Source organism: Taurulus bubalis (assembly GCF_910589615.1).
Source record: "Taurulus bubalis genome assembly, chromosome: 14".
NCBI lineage: Eukaryota > Metazoa > Chordata > Actinopteri > Perciformes > Cottidae > Taurulus > Taurulus bubalis.
The window spans coordinates 18,307,608-18,323,060 of NC_136602.1; the positions used below are offsets into that span (position 1 = coordinate 18,307,608).

A 15,453-nucleotide genomic window follows, 5' to 3' on the forward strand; every position below is an offset into this window, starting at 1 on the left:
TTATAAACTGTAGCAGTGTTTTGATATAATTAAACACATTCATCTTGTACTCAAATTGGACTCCACAAATGGTGGGAAAGTCAGGATGGTATATGGGCTTGTAGGGAATCTGAACTGCAATTGAAGTTTGCCTTTTTATTAAGTGCTTACCCAATCATTCCCTAACCTTGATTATACTGTAGTTGCCATGCCAACATATTGGGGCAAGGAAGTATTGTAAAATTCAAGTTTTTCCAATCGGGTTGGTTTATGTTGGGAACTGGACATATTAGGGGGGCCTGACAGGACAATGCAGCACATCATCCACACATGGTAAAAAATGACGATGAGTTACCACTATATGTCAAGAATACCCAGACTGCTGATAATACAGTAGTAGCCTATTAAGAATATGCTCGACAACCTATGCATTGATACAAAATTGCTACATCTGCGTCAGAGCGCAGATGTTGTACAAAACATTCTCCAACGCAAACTCATTGAACACAAACAAGGACGCTGACGCAAAAGCAGCATCAATTCCACCGAAATACCACAACGTAACTCAGAAGCATAAGTTGAACCACCACTGCCAACTCTAATAGTTTTGCACAACACACATACATACAGCCATACATACAGCCAATAGTAAAGAATACTGTGAGGCTACACCGTTAGAAAGAGCTGCATGCGACGTCTCGGTGTCCGATAGACGAGATTAAATGATTGAGCGTCTTCCTCCAAAATTAGATTTAATTAAACCATGTCACCAAACTGTTTTCATCTGTATAATCACAAATGTAATGTTTTTCTTCTTCTTTTTATTAAGAAATTGTGTAAGATGGAGGGGTGCCACATTCCATATCCAGAATATAGAGATGTCTATTTGTTTATGGTTACTGACCTGTTGAGTTGATTCACCTGCCTGAACCCTCCTGACCTAAATATGATGTGACATAAAGGTGAGTGCACTGTATACCTGTGGGCCTTTTCTGCCATTTGTGTCAACGAACCACAACAGAACTGACACAATAGAAAAACTGGAGACAAAAGTTGACACAACAGAACAACTTCTGTGGTGAAAACATTGATAGGATTGTGACAGGGGATCATTTTTATCTCGTCCTCATCTATCCGTTACCTCCCGACCACCTCACTCGTGAAAAACATGCTGGGATGAAATTCTTTAAGGAGTGGTAATAGTAAGACTTTTACTCATCAGGGACCCTTGACCCCAGATGGCAGATATTGCCATCTAGGAATGTACCATCAATGAGCAGGAATGCTGAGTGCTTTTTACAATACTTCAAACTACTCATCCTCTTTCTGTTCTCTCCGTTTATTTTTCTCACTGTTTTGTCTGTCTTTGCTGGTTCAAGAACACACAAGACCTTGGGGTCACTGTGTTTGTGCAGACTTCAGCAGATTTCTGCCTCGCCCCGGGCCGAGTGAAGAGAAGCCAGGGGAGAGAAAGACAAAGAGAGAGAGAAGTATCCAGGCAAAGTCATCCACCTAAAACTTTAAACCGGTTCAGAGAATGAATGCTCCCCTGTATCCGGTGTCCTTGAGTAGACGTCTGCCTCCCTCTCATCTGCTGTCCCTGTCAGGCTCTTTGTAGATTTCAGCTGGAGAGGAGAAGTGCCTGTGATGCCACATCATACCATGACACTGGTGAACATTGACAGCGCTTTCCAAATTTCTTCATGAGTCGCCATTTCTCTTGTGGCCTCATTCAGCAGGAAAGCTCTACAGCCATTTAAAAATAGTTGGAGATGGTTGGACCCTTTTATTGGCCTGCGCTCATTAGATCACCTTAACAACATGAAGCAATTATGTAAACTCAAGAGAGAATTACAGAAATTTTTAACGGTGGATCTTTATATTAATACGTGTATTTGCTTTCTTTCTGAGTTAAATGAGAGGATCGATACCACTTTCATGTCTGTGTGGTAAATCCAAAGCTACTGCCAGTTAGCTTAGCTTAAATGTAGGGAAAAGCAAGCCTCTATCCAAAGGTGATAAAAAGTTATACTTCTAACAGTAAAATCACGTTTTTACACTTCACTTTTTCTAACACATGACATATAAAGTGTTAATTAGTGAGAAGTGCTGGTTGGCAGATTATGTCTTTTTTCCCCTCTATCCACTCTTTATTCTAAGCTAAGCTATCTGCTACAGGCTGTAGCTTCATTTTTAGCATAGACGTGAGAGAGGTATCAATCTTCTCGACTAATTCTTGGCAAGAAAATTAATAAGCACATTTTCCGAAATGTTTATTCCTTCTAGCAATATTCAGTTAACTAGAGCAAGAGATTAAGCAGCAGTTCTGACTTCACCCTTCAGTTTCTGATATAAAATTACCTCCAAGCTCTCATGTCTTTCATCAAGCCAACCTGAAGTATTTAACTTTCCCTCCAACTTTAATCTGCTTTATCTCATACAGTGCACTGTGGTGATAAGTACAATGAAGCAATGACCGTATTGCTCCCAGATTCCTCCTTTTGCCTTGATGTGAGAGGTTTGAGGGAAAGGGAGAGAGAGTTTCCCAGTTGAAATCAGATCAGTTACACAGTAATGCAGGCTAAGTCTCTTACCTTCACCGTGCTCAAAATGTAACAAAGCCCCCATGAGAAACCTCCAGCAAAAAGATAGCAAGATATAATGTTAATCAACCAACCAAAATTAAATCAGGATTATCCCGGCAAAGCTGTATAGCTTACATAGTAATATTTTACCATAGTATTTGGAAAAATGCCCAAAAATGAGCAATTACGTCTACACCCACTGCTCAGAAGTGACGTTAAGCCCGCAGAAGAATTTGCTAATAGGTCTTTGTGGAACAGCTCAGACTCAGTGAAAAGCAGCTGGCAAAGACCAAGAAGTCAAGACAACTCATGTAACCATGACCACATTTAATCAGCAGCAGGCTCTTACACAAAGACAATAAGCAGTTCATTAGAGTCACTGCTGAGCCGGTGGTTTACAAAGGAAAACAGTCACACACCCAAGCAACAGAAAGTCAACAACAAGATACTTCTGTGTGTTGGCACAGTGCTCTGCAAATCATATAGAGAACCTTTAAGCTTGAATGCTGAACGATACGTTTTGGATCCTTGTTGCTGTCGACCCTTGACCTTCCCTTCTCCACTTTGGAAAAACAAAAAAAGGCCTGAGGAGCTCTGGAGACTGCGCTGCAACTTGTAGGAAGTTACATGTGTGTGCATGTGTGTGTGCATGTGTGTGTGCCAGGCTGTATTGATTTGTATGGTGCTGCTAGCCAGACATGCCTCTCTAAATGGACAGAAAACAAAGAAATGAGACAGAACGGCCGCTCATACAGTACAGCCTGGCTACAGGCTACACTTCACACCTCCGTCGCCATGGAAACCCAGCATCGACTGAGGCTGGAGGGTGACAACAAACCCCATATCGGAGGAGAGAGTTCGTCTGCGCCCTGGCAGCAGGGTTGCTAGACAAAAAGAGAAAAAGAGAGTTGATAGACGAAAAACTCCCACCGCAGTAATTCTCTCTCTCTTTCTCTGAAACAGAGTGAAAGTCCGGCTAAAACAAGCAAGAACAGTCTGGATCAGAAGATCATTTGCCTCCCTGCGTGTTTGCTTTCAATGAGAGATGCCATTCACACCTTTCAATTGCTATTCATTTCTGCTATCGCTCACATCTCCTCCACACAATGCGCTGCCTTTGTGTGCTGAATTAGACCTATTGTGTGTGCAAACCTTCAGCCGCCCATATCGTGATCTCTCATCGCTTTGCTTTTGTGCACACAGAGAAATTCATTTCAGCTCTTTTATTACAACATAAGCACACAGTACCATTACCTGCCTTTTTTGTTTAATACAGCTGATGAAATAAATGAGCTTTTAGTAGCACCTTATACTGTACACGTTCACACAATGCTGACACGTGGACAAACATGAGCACTTGATTAGCACCGCACTGCTGCTGTAGCTCCCAGACCAAAACATGTAATTCTTACATTAGAAAAATATTCAATGTATCTCTTTCAACCTGCGCTCGGTGCCAACATTTAGCCTCACCCATGTGGCCATTTTGAATTTGTATTGTGGTGGGAAAACCACAAGGGAACTTGTTTGTGTGAGTTGCCCGTGCAGGGCAGACTCCCAGGTCTTCTTGAGCGCCAGATGGTGGTTCATTAGATCCTGCGTGTTGTGTATTTGGTGTGAAGCGTAGGAGGAGCAGGGCGGATGTTTGTTCCCATCAACAGCCAGACTTTAAGACCGACTTCATCCCATTATAATGCTCCCATGCCTCAGAGTGCCGGAGTGCTTGCCAAGCGAAGTGATACTAGAGTGTGATGGGAAGAGTCCTTTCCTTTTTGTTCTGTTCTTGCTTTAAATGAGCAGTGTGTATTTTAGTGGCATCCACTAGTGAGGTTTGCAGATTGCAACCAACTGAATAGTCCTCCACTATTGGAAAAATACTGTGGCATTCACATAAAAACATGGACGCCATCTCCAGAGCCCGTGTTTGGTTTGTCCGTTCTGGGCTACTGTAGAAACACGGCAGTGCAACATGAAGGACTCTGTGAGGCTCATTCTAAGGAAACAAAAACACAACAAATCTTAGTGTTAGGTGATTATAGACAAATGAACACATAGTTTTTAATATTAAATTATAATTCTGCCAATGAAATACCTCTTATTGCTACTCACTGCTTGTTTAAGTCGTGCTCCTGCTCATTTAAAGAGAATTAATATCTAAGCGCTTCAGTTAAATTCCCATACATGCAAGGTGTGGGGAAAACTTTGCATATGATGTATGCAGTGCATACACCACAAACGATAGCTTTGAAAATTACTAGTGGACACAATTAAAACCTGAGCAGTTAAACCTACAGTATTATTTCAATGTAGATCTTCTGTATTGTGTTGGTCTGCTCTTTATGTTATTAAACAGGAGCAAAGCTGCAGCCACAGATCTGTTGTTTGCAGTGTCACCAACCTGTCAAATTGTGGCACATTACACGTTTTGTTTACATCATGAACCCACTTGACCTCAGTAGATTCCTGCCGTTCTTTCAACGGCACCCCAAAACGCAGACTGTTTGTTCAGTCATCAGCGGATTAGTGCGTCGGTGACAAGAGCAATAACAACAGACAGCGTTATCAGTAGCAACACTGGAGTAGTTTGGTTTAGAGTGGAGAACCGTTGAGTGAGGTTTGAACTACAAACACACAACTATTTCGCTGCATTGCACTCTGGTCTATTGATGTTTTACATCATTAGAGTACTTTCCTCTACCAAACTCTAGTTCTTCCTGTGAATACACCACACAACTTATAAACATCACAAATGGCAAAGACGAAGAAAAAGAAGGCGATCAAAAGAACGGAAGGAAGGATCTTTACTTTTTTTTTTTGGGTGAATTAAGAATTTACATTTTTGTATCTTATAACAATAGGCACGCAGTATTAAACCGCCTATCCGAGTCCTTTTAATATGTTTTTCAATATTAAAAGAGTGTATATTAAAAGCATGCCAATGCTCCCAAAGTGACTAGACCATCAGAAAACATTTCTCATTTATTCTCCGAATGAGGTAACACCCATTTTTTCCGGTACGGTTCATGTCTGGGCTGTTTGTTCATTGCCTTTATTTGCTGAATTTGTAAAATACACCAGAGGAGAATGACAGGAAGACGGTTGATGGCAAACAGTATGATGATGCGCACACACACACACACGCACGCACGCAAACTAAGAATTAATCTGAAATTTGACGAAAACATACGACAACAGACTGAACATAACCTAGAGTAGTATGACTCTGTTAGAACAGCATGCATTGTGGGTGGTGTGATAGAAACCTGACCTCGCTCCTCGCAGATGTTGTGGTCAGAGCTCCTCCAGCTGCTCGCAGACACACAGGCTGCCACAAGGCTGGTGCTCTTGCACCTAATGTCTCCTCTCCCCGGCCCATTTACATCGTCACATGGTGTGCAGATAGAGGTTGATGATAAGAGACTGCATGAGAAAGGGCACAATTACAGTAACCGCGAGCTGGGGTAAAGCAGGTGTCACTAAAATGTGTGTGTGTGTGTGTGTGTGTAGGTGTGTGTGCGTGTTGGCTGGAGACTACATAACATTCTGCTGCAGCACATCCAGGCTGGATGGCTTTTCAAAGAGGAATGCAGTAGAAGGGATGCATTGGTACCTGTCTTTGTTGATAAGCTGAGCATTCGGGGAAAGAGAGGAACAAAAAAAAACTCTGTCTCCGTCCTCAACCTCTCTCTATGCTGTTCTCCTTTGAACCTTGCATCATGTTATCTCAGAGATTTCACACTTTTGTATAAAAGCTTTGTCCTACAACCAGAGTACATCAGAGAGTCGGCGTGATTTGACATTTTACATGTTTGTTTCTGTAGCTTTTAAATATTAAAGGGCCAACACATTGGCCTCTGCTGCCATCCAGTTGGAATTTTTTATATATTTTTTATTTTTATTATCTTAAAGTCTTGATAGCACATGACATATTTTGATTTTATGGGGAAAGAAGCCAACTATACCATGCCAATGATGTAGAAATAGCTTATACAATAAACCCTTTAAATGTTCTCCAAAGTTTGTATCATTCATGTAATAACATGACCTGCAGTGCGGTATAAACCCGTATTGAAACACGACTGAGAGTCTGCTGCCACAAGCTAAATGCTAATGCCAGCATGCTAACGCCTCAATTACAATGCAAACATGCAGCCTTTTAGCTGGTATACTGTTCACCATGTTCATCATCTTAGTTTAGTGTGAGCATGCTAATACTTGCTAGTTAGCACAAAGCACAGCTGTGGCTGATGGGGAAGTCATTAGTTTTGCAGGTATTTGGTCGTAAACCAAATCAAATTTGACGAATTCAAAGTGACACACAGCTGGCAATAAGAAAAGCCGAGCAATCGCTTGCATTTTTGGTTTGATTTGATAGCACATTAAAAGTTTTGATTTTAAGTAAAACATGCCATGGAATGGTATAGCATATAAAGCAGACACATTACACACGTTTGACACATTCTATGACGCAAATTAATCTGCGGCGAGGAAGAAAATTAAATAAAAAGAGAGGAAAGCACAGAGAAGCTGAATGGAAAGAGGTGGGCAGCATGTTAAATGGATGTATAGTAAATTGATGGCGAGGCGAGACTCTTGTAGCTTCGGAACCTGGCAGACTGAAAGCTGACTTGCTCGTCTTTGACGTAAAGATTGCCAGAGCTTTGCACTTTTGTTATTGCGCACATAAATTACACAGGCAGCACGGAGAGCACTTGTCAAAGCGTTACGTCGCTCCAGGGAACAAAGACAAATAAGTGAGGAAGTAAATAACACACAACAGCACGTCTGAGGATTGGATCGGTGTGAGTTTATTTCTATGTGATTAAAGGTCGTTCATCTTGAGATCGCTGTTTTATGCATTTAAGATCATTATTATTGATTGTGTAAGCAATCGATCCAAAATAATGGTTTGAGTCAGAGGTCAACCGTGACATGATGTCTACATGTGTTGAGCTGGACAGTTCTTCACTTGTGTTGTGCAGGCTATAGGTTTTATATTATGACTAATAAAGTACATTTTTGTCTAATTATTTTAGTCATAATTAGTATGTCACAAAGAGTTTGTTTATGTTGGCATATTAAGATGGTAAATGTAAGTTGAAAAGGTTGATGTAATGAAGATATTGCAGTTATAAACACGGTGATTGCACACTTTGTTTAAGCAAATGAGAGTTATATGAACAAGTCTATGACGACAGGTTACTTTAATAAGCCAAACAGATCCGTCATCACAATAGGTGTAATAGTGGAGCTCTGCTCCCACATTATAACACTGAGCTGTCATTGGCACAGGAAGAAGGGAACATTAATTTGTACTTATTGAACCGGTTAATGACCTATTCAGCAAAATACCAATATTCAGTGTTTGCTTCATTACTCCTGGTGAACATTAAATCCTGCAGACTAATTAAAATCACAAATCAAAATCTCCCGGTTTTCACATTTTATTAGGGTTTATAGATTAGTTTTTATTACTTTTGTTGATATGCTGAATGAAGACATTAATGTCACCATCTGGCATGTGAAGCATGAGACACTAATCCCTGATTCACATCTCTATGAGAGACAATGAGAGACAGAAATCCCTCAGGTGGGACCCACCAGATGAAGTCTGATTTAAATACTGATGGAAGAAGATTTCAGATACTGTAAACACTGACATTGACCAATTACCTGGCACAAAGGCCTTTTTCAGCAATACTAGCACCGTGGCCCTGGCAATGGCAATTTGGGTTGGTCAATCAAATATATTTCAACAATTATTGTGAGGATTACCACAAAATTGTCCTGACTTTTCCTCTCGTGCCACAGGCAGGTCAATGTTTTCCATTATCCAGTATGGATTGGCTAAAAGTGTGGTACAGATATTCATGGTCCCCTGAGGATAACTTGTGTAGTTCTCTGACTTTTGAGCACCACAACTGGTCACACTTTTCATTTGTCCAATTTGTTTGAAGCATACATTCCACATGGTCGTCCCATTAGCCTCAACTGTACGTTGTGTTTACTGCTAATTAACAAATATTGCTGACATGCTACAGTAAGATATAGTAAACATGTGTGTGTACCAGCTAAATATAATCATGTTAGACTAAAGCCCCTCAGAGACACACGCATGGCTGTAGACTGTTAAATCCATTTAGGTCATACAAAATGATTTCATGTATGGAAAAAAGGATAACAGATTTACTGTAAGGAAGTGACCTCTTGATATGACATTTTATTACATTTCACATCTGTTTCCATGTTCAAAACAGAGACATCTGCTCTTTCAGATCTATAAGAGCCCGGAGACTAAACCATTCTTCAATGCACACACAATGCCAGGAAGACTCGCGACGTAAACAGAGTAGTCCAATTATTTTCTATTATGTCACATTTCAAAAGGTTATGCATATTATTTTAGTAGAGAATGAGCTTCAATCAAATGCAAAAGATAATTAGACCAACCAAATTTGAAAGAATTCTGACAAACCCTCTAAAGAATTTTTACAAACAAAATTGTAAATGTCTGACTACCTGTTGGGCGGAGCTAATGAAAGCCATGGGGAAATATGTCTGGAATAACGAGAGCAGCGTGGGTCCCAAATGTCATGAATATCGGAGCAACTATGTTCCGACTAAGACGTCCACATAGAAGGCGATGTGAAGCCCGAGCACAGTCACTGTTTTGAGCATCGCAGGGCCATCAGAAATGGGATTAGGCGGTCGTATATTATATTACATTTAATTTAGCTGACGCTTTTATCCAAAGCGACTGACAATAAGTGCATTCAACCATGAGTACAAACTCAGAACAACAAGAATCAAGAAAGTACAAATTCTTCAATAAAGGGAAACTACAAAGTGCTATAAGTAAGTGCCATTTAAGTGCTACTTTATAATAATCTCTCCAAAAAAACATAGGTCTCTGGCACTGCTGGACCCTAATGATAGGCCTTTTATTATATATATATTTATGTATATATATATTATATTATACGCATGTCACTTTAATAACATTCTGGTTTTAACATTTTGTTTACCATATTCTATTGTACATTGTCATATTTGTTTTATTTTTTAAAAGTTTTGTTCATTATCACGCACCAATCACCAAGCTAAATTCCTTGCATGTGGAACCTACTTGGCAACAAAGCGTTTCTGATTCTGATCACTACTTGCGCGTGGACACAGCACGCACTCTATTTCACAGTTTGATGGTTGAAGGTAATTCCTGAGCTCACTGTGCAAACGAGACAGGCTCAAACACATTTTACGTTTGACCTTCCAAACCTTCCGCTGTATCTCCTCTCTCACACTGAGGATCGATCGCCTCTCCAGTTAAGCTTTTATTGCTGATGATGGGTCGGTGGGGGTTGTTTTGTATCCAGCATACGCCCCGCCCCCACTTCCACAGCTACCATTCCCCCTCCGGACATCAATATTCCCATGACCCTCTGAAACAACCCCTCCACTCAGCCACACAGGCCAGGCCAGACCAATGCAACTTTGCATAATCAATATCTTCAATAAAAAAAGAAGGGAGAAGTCGGTGTAGAGACCTCCTAACCACCACCCACTCACCCAAACCGTCTAGAGCATCGTGGCTGTTTGCACTGGAGGCCGCAGCTGATTGAGAATCGATAGCAGCGCTGGCTGTTGCTCGGAGGCCGACAAGGACAACAGACAAGGACATCTCGGCAAATGAAGATAATTCAGCGGCCCCGTCTTATCTATTTGTTCCTGTCTGCTTTATCTAATTTGGCAGTAAGACATGAGCCATCCTTTTATTCCCACAAACCTACAACACCGGAGGTTGACTGAGGTTTTGTCTCAGCTGGATGTGCAAGATTTCCTGCTTTCCTGCCAGCAATGACCTTTCTGGATTTTTTTTCTTTTCTTTTTTCTATACCCTTTCTGATTTATATTGAGGCCAGGCAGGCAGGCAAGTGACTTATGAAATGTCACCCTTCACCGGGTTCAGCTAAGAGGGTGGTCACCTGTGACTTGACTGACAGATAGTGACGTCCCGTTGGAACCTGGGAGGCAGATGGAGGGGGAAGAGATGGCTGTCTGCTAGTTCGAAGGAGCTCCCCCTTTTCTCCTTTTCCTTTCTTTGGTGTTGTGTGTTATGCAGCTCCCCATTGAGAGGCTGCAGAGGAGAGATGAGCTGCACAGATAAGCAGAGCAGGTGAGAGATAATCCTGCTGTCCCGCCTCGCAGGCACACAACACAATTGAGATTTGGTAACGATCTGATATGACCAAAGACAAGCCCGTGGAATTGTCCTCCTTTCAACGTGGTTAAGACCCGAGTCGTGGTCAGTAATTCACACACATGAGAAAAATATGGCATCAAGATATTGAGCCACGGATTACACACAACTAATGCATAGATGAGCGTTTCAGATATTTCAGAATAATCCCCTGCAATCTTAGCAGAGGAGATCAATCCAAAATCAAAATCTAATCCATTGTGTCAGGGAGAGTTGATAGTTGATATTTACAGGCCCCCCCACAGTCGATAAGAGTTCCCACTCCCTCTGCGCCTTGCCAGCTGCGCTTTGTGGCACACTGAACCCTACTGTGGGTAACGTGATCCTGACTCGGGTGGCTCTCACAGCAAGGGAGCATCTGCTGTGGGACTGTGGGAGCAGGACAACTGTGTCCCGGTCACATGCTATAATGTGTGATGAGCGCCAAATCTGTGCAGGATTGGCAGACGGATGACCGTCGCTCCCGAGTAGAGGATGAGCACCAAGGGTCGTTGCTTAAACTGCTGACACAGTCAAATATTAGAAATCAATATGGATTGCGTGACTGCAAGCTCTCACGTTTGGTGAGAATAGATTTTCAACCGATTGGATTGGGTCTAACTTTCCCCGCTTGTCAGCCTATTTTGCAAACCTGATCAAATCCCAACACGTCATTGTAGTATTTAATTGGTCCCATGCTGCTGAACCGGCCTCTGTTCCCAGATCTTTCTCCAGATTTCCCCGATGCCAAAGTCATTCGGTTGCTCTCTCTGGTCGCACCCTCCACAACAAACTCCTCCACCTCAAACAGGCCACGCTCTCGCCTTGGACCGGTGTGAGCTCCCATCTGCTGTGCTGGCATCACACATGCAGATCGACTACTCTCATTGCACGCTGCTCCCGGCCAAACCCGGAGCTCGTCCACGCACACGAGAGCGTCCAGGCACTTTCATCCTGCAGCTCTGGTGAAATAACTTCCAGGTTCATTCATGAAGTGATCCGACTCGGATGAAGCGTTGATTGAATCCTCGGACACAAAAATAAAAACATTTCAAGCGAGCTAACCGACAACTGGCTCCGACTTCCTCAAAGGTGATCCAAATGGCTGGGAAATACTGTATATAAGACACGGCCAAACCAGCCCTACCCACAATTCCATGCACCTGCACACCCAGCAGCCTCCAGAGGATGTGATAGATTGGACCACACTCCAGCAGCTGGGCTGGAGGTTTATGCAGGAAGTAGCAAACTAATTTAATTGTTTTTCTCCCCGCACCCAAAAAGGCTTAAGATTAATTATTCAGAGAGTCCTCTGACGTCCCTGCGGTAAAAGCAACATCTGTCATTTATTTAAAGCACACCAAATCACAGGGAATCGAGTCACAAACACATTATGGTTTCATGTTTCCATTCGAAAGTCTTAGCCCACCTGCTGTTCACAAAATAGAGGATGAAAAAGGGTCACAGAAAAGGTTGTTATCTTTTTGTCTTCTCCTGCGGGAGCTCAGATGTAATGTCTGATGAACAAGATGTCTGATGAAGACATACTGTATACTCAGCTCAGTCACTCTTCATTTCCATATCATTCATACCATCAGGTGCTCAAACTTATAGCGCTCCTCTGTCGTCTTTTTACTTCTATTCCTTTGGTTAGTCTTTCCGATACATCTTACGTGTGGACAAATTACACTTGGAACGCTTTAGATTGAGTCCAAATCTTAAGGGCCGCCTGTCAGAAGATCTGCGACTTTTACAATTTAAGCGTACAGTTTTCAAAGCTCACTTGGAAAGTAGATGAAGGGATGAGTTGAAATGTGCAGACCAGACTGTGTAAGGATATTCACATATCAGGGGGCCAGCTTTCCAACTTCAGAAGTCTTTTTAGTGCAAATATTCCTCTTTGAGTCTCCCTGGACCGTGTTTATTACTGAGCCGTGGTGCAGGGATATCAACTTTCATTTGAATAACTAAAAGACTGCATTTCTGTGCGAGGACTGTGGATCTCTTATATTACAAAGCGTGAGAAGAAGATCACTTCTAAGACAGTGAGGAAAGGAGATGAAGCTCCTGCGGACAACATGTCGTCGTACATAATGTGTTGCGTTAAATTAAGTTTTACATTGGAAACGGGCTTTCAGAGAGTTCAATGAGAGGTTTTACACCATCCTTGAGTCCGTGTCAAAAGTTTACCGCTTAAGCAAACAAGTAGCTTAGCTTAGCATCAATACTGGAAAGTCTAGCTCTGTGCAAAGGTAACAACATCTAGTTCACTAATTGACATGTCATATCTCGTTTGTAAAAATGAGGCGCTGTGGTTTTACGTGGTTCATTTGCTGGAACATTTCTTTGAACAGAGCCAGGCTAGCTATTCCCCCTACTTCCAGTCGTTATGCTAAGCTAAGCTAATTATCTCTCCGGCTTAATATTTAACAGATGTGAGAGGCATATATCCTCTTTCTTTCACATTTCCAAATATGTTCAACTATTTCTTGAAGACCGAATTGAAATAAAAACCAAACATGAATCTATCCTTTACTGCTGGGTATTAATTTACTAAACATGAGCAGATTATCCTTTAGAAAAAAATCAAATCACTGCTTTTGGTTCAGAGTGCTAGAAATACAAAACACATTAAAAACACAAAAATCACTTATTTTTACAACTACATTTATTAAAAAAACAAAACCCAAAATAGAACAAAAATTTAAAAAAGCAACCAGTGTCCCTCCAGGGATGAGACAGTTTACGCAGAGAGACATTTTTAAAAGCATACAAACCAGCAAACTGTATTCTAGCAGCATCCAAATGTTGGAATCTCCAAAATCATCATTTATATATTTAAATATATAGTTTTGTTTGCCCTGGCAAGCTACACACTTTACAACATACACAGAGCCTTATCTCTCCATTGTGCAGAAAAATAAAACTTAATTAAATAAACAACTTTAGGTTAAATAAGCTTAAATAATAGTGTTAAATACAAGACACTTCTGTGGCAGATATGTACAGAAATAAACACATTTGGCATTGTAAGTGTGGTTCACTGGCGCTTGCTCTAATGCTCTAGAAACCACTGCATAAGAACACATTATGCTGCTCTCTCTCTCTCACACACACACACACACACACACACACACACACACACACACACACACACACACACACACCCTCTCTCTCTCCCCCTCCATCGCTCTCTCTCTCTCTCTCACACACACACACCAGTCATATATACGTTTTTATATCAGTGAGCCACAGACAAGGCATGTGTTTATAAAAAAGAATTATAAGCATAAAGAAACAATGCATTTACAACCAAGAGTTTCAGGCACAGTCTCTTCCTGTTTTTATAAATACATGTCTAGTAGAACTGCTGCTCGACAGGAACTCTTCACGTTTGTGCTAACTTCTTTTTTCTTTTTTCTTCTTCTTAGAAACACAGTTTTGTAACTACCACTTCATTATTGCTAGGACATTGTGACAGTGAATGGAAACTACTGACGAACGTGTGTAAGGAAAGCACCTTTAAACATCAAGATTACTGCCATGTGACCCCACATTACAACACTGAGGTAAAGAAAAAGTGGAATTCATTGAAAGAAAAAAAATGCCCTAAAACATCAAACCTTGAAATTGTTGGGACTTTGGGAACCAGAAATTCAGAAAAAAGGGTCTCAGTTGAGCTACATTCATTTCCCCCTCCCCCCCCCTCCCACACACACTGTATATTTCAAAGACCGGCTGGATTCCTCTTGGTGCAAGCAGACAGCAAGTACCACTTCATTATGTCCAGTACATTCCTCCCCTCCGCGCCTCACCCGCTCTACTTCCCTGTGTCCATGAAGGCCGGCACAGAAACAGCTGTGTGACAGTGTGCGCAGTACGAAACAGTACAGCTGAGTATACAGTACAGTGGACTGACGTGACATACGTAGGTAGATTATATGTTGACTACAGTAAATGAGCTTTACATTCCACTACTGTAAGAAGATCCCAGGGACTCGGGCGGGGCCTCCGGTGGTTGGCATTCCTAATTCCTCTCCAGCGCAGGAGATGAGAAGGTTTCCCATGAGTCTCTTTAAACCAGGATAAAGAAACGGTTAGCGTCAGAAACAGCCCTGCACTTCAGAGAGAGGAAAGTCCCACAACTAAGGTCCAGATCAGGGTTTCAAGCCTCTCCTCACAGGGCTGCACGAGAGTCTCCTAAGCAGGGGCTTTTTTTTTCTTTTTTTTTAAAGAGTCTTGATTACTCTGGGGGCTGGTAATGGTTTGTTTTATAGTTTGTTTGCCCGGGGATCACGTGGGAGTCTTACATAGGAGGAGTGAAGGCCTTCTTCTCTTTCTCAGGGTTTCTTGTCAATGGAGTGAAAGAACCACTCTGTGAACTTCCTGAGCTGAGCCGACGCCGTCAGGCTCTCCTCCTGCAGTCGCATGTTGTCCTGTCTCAGGTGTTGCACTTCCTCCTGCAACATCGCCTTATCCTCTTTCTCCTGAACACACAAACACACACACAATCAACACCGGGGCGAAAAATAAACGGATACAAAAGCGGTTGATAAAAGCCCCGCCATTACAAGAACATCCGTCTATCGTCAGCACACTGTAAATGGGAGGCATTAACATGGAAAAGCCGCCTTTGCTCTGTTCCGATAAAAG

The 15,453-nt window shown here is 41.9% G+C and overlaps 1 protein-coding gene across 1 annotated transcript in view; it reads right to left on the reverse strand.

The window, feature by feature from the left end:
- Positions 1-14,737: 14,737 nt before the first annotated feature.
- LOC306746874 (signal-induced proliferation-associated 1-like protein 2) overlaps positions 14,738-15,453 on the reverse strand; it is a gene marked incomplete at its 5' end in the record, with an annotated part of 47,912 nt that continues 47,196 nt past the window's right edge. The window contains one exon of the mRNA XM_079229854.1: positions 14,738-15,287. Coding sequence (XP_079085980.1) covers positions 15,141-15,287 — 147 coding nt within the window. The 3' untranslated portion in view covers positions 14,738-15,140. The remainder of the gene's footprint in view (positions 15,288-15,453) is intronic.